The sequence below is a fragment of the Etheostoma spectabile genome, chromosome 7 (genome assembly GCF_008692095.1).
Source record: "Etheostoma spectabile isolate EspeVRDwgs_2016 chromosome 7, UIUC_Espe_1.0, whole genome shotgun sequence".
NCBI lineage: Eukaryota > Metazoa > Chordata > Actinopteri > Perciformes > Percidae > Etheostoma > Etheostoma spectabile.
The window spans coordinates 10,256,286-10,263,916 of NC_045739.1; the positions used below are offsets into that span (position 1 = coordinate 10,256,286).

A 7,631-nucleotide genomic window follows, 5' to 3' on the forward strand; every position below is an offset into this window, starting at 1 on the left:
AAATATGAAGTAGGTAATTGAATGCACATGTTTCCTAAAAGCCTCTTAAATTTGTGTATGTTCTGTGCACAATTTAGACTATAATCTTTGATTTAATTTCCATTGCTTTTTGTAATGTTTCTGTCTACTTGCTACTAAGGAATTAAACATACCATGAAAATGGTGATTATTGTTTTTGGAACATTAAATAACTTAGCAACATAAGCATACAATGTATCTGGAGGATGTGCATTCAATCAAATACACACTATGATATAATATTCTACCTTAATGAAGACAGGAACTAACAATTGGATAGACTGAGATAGATAGGCACCAATTGGGCTGTGTGCCATAGAGGCTGACTACAGTCCAAAAAGGATACAAGATGTTTGTTTACAAACTGGTACTTTAAGATGTCACTGGCTGCACACAGAACAACACATGGTTTTAAATGTCTTAATAGAAATACATTGTGAATGCACTTTGAGTATCTTCTAAGACCACATGTGCAAACAATATTTCAAAGAAAACCACAGGTCACATTGATTACCTGTAGCCCAATACATTTTCTTACCCTGAGGGCAGAGATTTATGTTGTGAAGACATCACAAAACTACCCAGTCTAATGTCAGTTAAGAGCAGACACAGTTCTGAAAACTCGTGAGGTTGAGGTAATGTGGGTGCCAAACTTGAGGAAAACCTATGGTACTGTACGCTTTAGGGTTGTAATGTGTCATTCATTGGATTAGTTACAGTTGGAGAAATGTCAATGCAACTGGCTTACTCTGGTAAAATAGACCAAATGAATGAATCCCTCTGGCTTCAGCAATATGAAATAATATAAAAATTAGAATTAAAATTTTTCTTTTTACACAATACTGTTATATATGCCACTTTGGTTGTTTTATAGCTGAAAGCTATTAGTTACCAAATCAAAACCTCTTTTGCAACTCTAATTTAAAAAAAGCTAGTATAGATTTGTGAAACAAATTGAGTTACCAGCTAACAATTTATGTCTCTAAGGAAAAACAAATCACACCGGTTGTTCCCACAACCTACAGACGTAAAATAATGGAACACTTAGTCAGATTCAAAATTCAAAATTCTGACTCTGGTGAAGTCCTATCCATAAATGATATGGTCTAGTGTGGTCTAGACCTACTCTATCTGTAAAGTGTCTCGAGATAACTCTTGTTATCAGTTGATACTATAAATAAAATTGAATTGAATTGAATATATCAAGTTCCCTTTAATTTAGATAAACAGGTTAACCTGTTTAACCTATTTAGCCATATTGCATAATTTCAGACTCAAGTGGTTCTTCAGTATACTTATTAAACTGACCGATTACTGTCCCACATTACATCATAAATGTAATTATTCTTGTGTATTGTGTTTAAATTAAAATTTAAGTATGCTTTCTAAATAGGCATATTTTTTAGATTTGCCATTGCTTGCTGCAAGTGAACAGCACAGCATGCTTTATCATCAAATATAGTAGGAATAAACATTTCAGTGCAGCAATGAGAGACACAGATAAAGGGAAATGGTAAACCCATTTTCTCAAGTATTATTTTGTGTATCTCAAGAGGTCAATAAAAATGAAAGCCGTAATTTGCTTCTTTAAAAAAAATATGTACAAAATGTAAACATACATAAATACAAAAAGCAAACATAATACATATTTCAAACAGTTACCCTCCTGTAGTTCTGATGCATCTACATATATATTTAAGAACAAACTACAGGAAGTCATCACCTTCACCTTTCATTAAGTCGTTTCAAATGTCACTAAGGAGTGAAAGGGTTTAACGTGAATATCTGTATTTTTTCTGATCTCACCCTTGGTGTTCCAATAATGTTTTACCTGTTTTTGTTTTTTCGTTCCGTTTTACATAAGGCATCTGATAAGAATGTCTGACAAACTATGTTTAGACCTTCCTGTTAGCTGTGAGGCTCCAACACAACAGATGAAACCACTGTCAGAGACGCTTTAGAACCTTACCAACAGAAAAAAGACACTTCCTGTGTCATACAGCCTACATAGGCATAGTCTAAACACAAATCCACCCACAGAATGAACTTATTCCCAGAGGAGGAGCATGACTGTGTCTTATTTCTCTAGCTATCATTTTCATCGTCCTAAAATAAGATAAAGCAGTAATCACGCCCTTCATCGTAGGCAGCCTGACTTTAGACTCCAGCATACTTCCTCTCTGAGGTCTCTGCTGTTTCTCTCCATTCTGTCCAACCCTACACCCTCTTGACCCAAAGGAAAAAGATCCATTGTCATCTCTTCCTCTCATCTACAGAGCTTTAACTCTGGAAGGCAAATCTCTCATTCCATCTGGATGACTGTGTGGTTATAGTGGTTCCAACAGACCCTCCACTGGGCCCCATCACACCAAAAAGCCCTATAACTGTCTCTGGAAAGTAACTTTCAACAGTTACTGTAAAAAGCTTCTATTATGTGGTTTAAATGGCAAGAATACATCACATACAGTTCGTTTTAATGACACAGCCACACGTTTATCTCTGTGCTTTAAGTGGTAAAATTCTCTTGCGACTGTCTGCTAGTTACAGCGACAGACTGATTGTATCTTCATTTCACGAACAAAGCTAGGCTTGGCAGACTTTATGGCTCAGTTACTGTCTGCATGCTCTCACATGCATACCTACGATGAATGCATGTCTGGGAAAGAAAAGCACATGTATACCTCAGACATACTATGCACACAAATTGTTATTTGCTCCAAAGTACTTTGTAGAAGAAATGAAAAAAGAGAAACATATGTAGATGTGGGAATGAGAATGAGTGACACACACCTTATGTCATGGACCAACTACAGCACCCACCTGACTTCTATCATAACCTATACACAAAAAGGGCAAATGTCTCTTGTGTGTGTGTGTGTGTGTGTGTGTGTGTGGGGGGGGTGAAAGCAATGTGAAAGCACTCCATTACAATTAAGCTCCCCATTCATACCATGACCAAATGTGCTTGTGGTATCAAAAGTAGCCATTCTGCACCAGAAATTACCCCTGTCACTGTTATATTATAACATGTATTATACAATGTAATGTTTATTAATAATATAGGCAGCAGTTAAATTATGTAACTGGTTGAGAAGGAGCTATTTTTAATTACTTTAAATCCTGCTAGCTACTTTAATATTTGCTTCTGAAATGTAACGGAAGTGGAACAGAGAATCAGGTGGAAATAGCCTAGGCCTACTCATTAAAAAAACCTCAACATTACAAGTAGGCTATTAGTTAAATGTAGGCTACTTTAAAGCACTTTCCACCACTATAGCCTACTGAATGCATCACAGGAGATGGCTTTAAGAACATAATATACTGCTTTTCAGTTGTCTTTGGGTCAAATAGGACACTTCTTGACACCTGTCCTGTTCACATCTGGAGACACGTGTTTGGCGCTGCCAAGGGTGACTTAGCGTCACCATTAGCTGTAGTTGGCGGCGTAAGATGGTTAGAAATCACAGCACAGCATGAAACACCAACATGAAGAGAAAATGAGGTTTTACACCATCAGCCTACCTGTGTTCTACTCGCCTCTTAACTTGACAGACGCACCTCCCATGTCAAAGTTAGCAAAGTGTCTCCAAAGTAGTTCAAGTCAAAAGTAGAAGATTTACAATACAACTGGCTCCATTTCAAGAGTGGAGTAAATGGTTTTAAGTTTCGTTTAAACGGCTCAATTGCAGATGTTCATATCCTTTCCTGCTTCGGTGACAAACAACCCGCCGTTTCTGGTCCGCAGTTCTTCCTCTTTGCTCCAAAAATGAAAACTGACCACTTGTTTAACAACAAGTGATAGGCCTACCCTAGCCTACATGTGGCAGAAGTGAAATATAAAAAAGGGCGGTGTCCTGGCAAGACGAGAAAAAATGGTCTGTAGGCTATCTCATCTCGGTCCAAATCTGCGCTGATAAACCGACTACATCGTCGTCGGTTTGGAACCTGACCAGACTCTTTCCGCTGTGAGAATCTCACAAGCGAAAGCTCTCTGCAAGTCCACTCCCAGTAAGTATGATGCTTTTGTTGTTGTTGTCTATTAGTTCTGATCTAAAGGCTAGATTACAGATTTTAAAGTAGGCTAGTCTACACAGCTTTGTCCCACCCCTTATTGTCCCGTACAGGGTCTGGAGCCTGGAATGTGTTCTCATAGCGGTTTTCCTGTTTCTTGCTAAACCTCTCATTTTCCTTTCCCCCCTGTGGATTGCTGTCTGCACTTCACTGACAGGAATGTGCTTCAAATGCCCCACCACATAGCCTAATTACATTTCTGTGTAAAGCAATAACTAGCCCATCTAACCCACTTTGTGCCTTCCATTTTAATCCATAATCCTATTTTTAAATCCAGGGTCCAGTGGAGGCATTATCATGTATTTCAGCAACAGTGATGAACTTAAAGATCCCCTCCAGACATTTTTTTTTTTATTATTTTCATTTGAAAATTCTTTGCTTGGAATACTAATAAGTGTCTGTTACATTTTTTTCCCCACGAAAAAAGTCTTATTACCTTGTTAATAATTACAATTAGGAGTACAATACTATCACGGAGATCTCTGTTTCATTGTCTCTGGCAGCACCTATGGCGATAAGCAGTAATTGCAGGTGTGTTTTTGGATCTCACTTTCTTTTGCCTACTTTGGCGATCTTATACTTAGTCACCTTACTTCCTGCTTTGCTACATCATAATTACTATGGCCACTGTCAAAGTAAATATGAGTCGTAAATGCATCTTGAACAAACAACTTATGGTCCATAAGTTATGGGGTCGTTTTTTGGCAGAGGACAGTCTCGAAACTGCACCATTCTGCAAAGTGAAAATAAAACATCCATGCAAAGTATAACAATAAGCACAACACACTTATGAGTGGAGTGGGATTTTAAGATGAATTTATTTCCTAAACTACTTTATACTACTAATCTGTTTGTAATATATTTAGTGAGTATTGTAAAGGTTGTATCTCCTCAAGTTAAAGAAAACACAACAGTACTCAAGTGCCTTTCTGTTACGGCAGTTGTGGCAGTCAAAATGTCTCTTAATGGTAAAATACATTTGTCTCTTGGAAGTCATGTAGACTCAGCTGTCTGAAAACACTTCATTCAGCAGAGCCTGAGAGAGATGTCTTCATGTCTGTAATATAAATTCCCCCCCTGTTCTCAGGCTGTTATCTCTCAATTTTTGGCTTATGGTTAAAGAAACAGCTGGAAGCTCTCACATCAGCTGTCATGTAGAAAAAAAAGAGCAAATTGTTTTTAAAAACAGTACTTGTTTTTCTTTTCTAAAATCTCTGTGTTTCAAAGAGCCATCTGTTCTTATTCCCTTATGGTTTTTCATACAAATCCTCAATTGTGTAATCTAGCCTACTAGAGTAGAGGAAATAGATTGCTTCAACAGACCTTTCATATTGTGAGTTAATCATATTTGTGTTTCACAGTGTGAGTTAATCATATTTGTGTTTCACAGTGTGAGTTAGTCATATTTGTGTTTCACAGTGTGATACTATATGAGTATGTGTTTACAGTCTAAGACATAGACAGGGCTGAAGTCTAGAGAGGTATGTTTGTTAGCGCTGACCTCAAGTCACCAAGTTCCCCTCTGTGAAGAGGAAGTGAGCCAGAATACAAAAAATGTTATGTGAGATGTTTGTAGACCCGTTCTAGCTTCATTTTCATCTATTCTATGAAACTTTGAATCTTTACACGAAATTGATAGAAGTAATTCCATCAAATATTTTTGAACACATCAAAGTAGCCATTTTGATTTTGTTTCCAATTCTGTATGTACCACCAATAAAAGCTTTTGTTATGTAATGATACTTCACATTGGATTAAAAGATTACAGACCAGGGTTCAAAAGCCATCCCAAGCCCCTCCAGAGAGCGCATTATAGGTTTCTTTAAGAAGCTCAAAGTAACTTTAATAGGAGAGAGTTCCCGAGGTTACGCGCCATACATAAAGCTCATCCATCACAAGCATGCCTCTCAAGGAAATTTTACATTTCTACGTGTCAATACATTCTAAATGTCATAAAATAGGAAAATGTTTCAGGGAGTTGTATAAATGTAAGAGCAGTACCTTTAAAATCTATTTCTATTTCAGTTACTGTACATCAACAAATGTGTATTATGCCCTGTAACCACACTAATGTACAATATTGTGACTCTTTCAGATTACCAAATCTGAGGTAAAGTAAAGTGCAGTGAAAAAAAAAAACCTCACTTGAAAAGCTCAGTGAATTTACTCCAAATACATTTTGATCTGTCTCACACATTATCAAGAAGAAGAAGAACCTGAGCTTTCTGTGTCTGTTGCTTCCAATTTAAAATAAATAACCCCAGAATTGATGCTCTATTTATTTTCTTAGAACAGTATCTAAATAAATATTTTTTTCGGTAACACTTGAAAAATTGAAAAAGTTTGTCATAATAAGAACAGATATTGCAGTTATAGCTTAATGAGTAATAGTTGACATATATACAGAATATTTTAAAATGCCCCGAAGCTAGCTGCACACCGAAAGATATTTCTTGTCTTGACAGATGCTTAATGTATAATGCCCAATGTATTATTAACAAAATATTTCCTGAGTAACATTATGTACAAATAGTTTCTGTGCGTAGATAACTCTGCACATGTGAGGTCTGCTATCGGTGTCTAAAAAATATAGCAAGCAGCAATTTTGGTGTCCAATACAAAGCCCATCAAACATGGTACATTAAGCACCGGCAGACTTAGGACTTGAACATTTCTGAGCAGTTTTTCTTATGATCAGACAAAATGAAAAAGTTCCTTTTTTCTGTAGCCTCACAGCTAACATCAAACAGGCCACAGCCAAACAGTTTGGAGTATTACAATTCTGTCAAAAAGACATAAAAAGACATCCAGCTACATGTTTCATATAGAGAAGATTACCATTCAAAATAAAAATGTTTGATAATACTCAAAATGGTGACTGATTTCATTCATAAAATGCTGTGAAATGGACTTTTACTTGCCCTGGTAGTCGTGTTTGAGGGATTGTAACAAACACAAATACATGCTCAAACCTCATACATGACTTTATCACAGTGAAAAGAAAATAATGCCTCATTTTTGGCTTGATGAACGTTTGGACGCCTTCTGTTTTTTCTCTCGTTCTTTTTCCTTTTCCTCCTGCTGCTTCTTCTCCCTCTTTTTTTCCTCTTTGGCCTCTTTGTACTTCCAGACAGGAGGTTCCAGGTAGCCTTTCTGCCTTTTCTTCTTTTTCACTTTCTTTGGAGTGGGTTCCCCAGACTTTGTCACTTCAATTTTAGGAATACAGCCTGATGGGAAGATGCTGTTCCTGTTTGCTATGCTGTGGGGAATGAAGCTTCTTATGCCACTTAATGGTGGGTCCTGGCGGCAGGAGGTCAGGGATACAGAGGAGGCTGACACAACAGTGGGAGAAGCTGACGTGCCTAAAGAGCCTTTACTGTGGGACACTGTGCTCTCCTCCAACTCCTTTCTGCTGTGCTTTTCAAGCAGTTCAGGGACGGCTAACCGTCGTTTGCCAATCTCTGGGGGGCTTGTGGGACAGAGTGGACGACAACCAGTGGCTATCAGGGGGCTGTGGATGCTTGTGGTCATACGCACCATGT

The 7,631-nt window shown here is 37.5% G+C and overlaps 2 protein-coding genes across 2 annotated transcripts in view; both read right to left on the reverse strand.

Annotated features, from left to right (window-relative positions):
* acvrl1 (activin A receptor like type 1) overlaps positions 1-4,141 on the reverse strand; it is an 11,790-nt gene extending 7,649 nt beyond the window's left edge. The window contains exon 1 of the mRNA XM_032521292.1: positions 3,556-4,141. Within this exon, the coding sequence (XP_032377183.1) occupies positions 3,556-3,583 (28 nt within the window). The 5' untranslated portion in view covers positions 3,584-4,141. The remainder of the gene's footprint in view (positions 1-3,555) is intronic.
* Positions 4,142-7,061: 2,920 nt separating this feature from the next.
* ankrd33aa (ankyrin repeat domain 33Aa) overlaps positions 7,062-7,631 on the reverse strand; it is a 5,939-nt gene continuing 5,369 nt past the window's right edge. The window contains 1 exon segment of the mRNA XM_032521583.1: positions 7,062-7,631. This exon segment is cut by the window's right edge and continues 4 nt beyond it. Within this exon segment, the coding sequence (XP_032377474.1) occupies positions 7,102-7,631 (530 nt within the window). The 3' untranslated portion in view covers positions 7,062-7,101.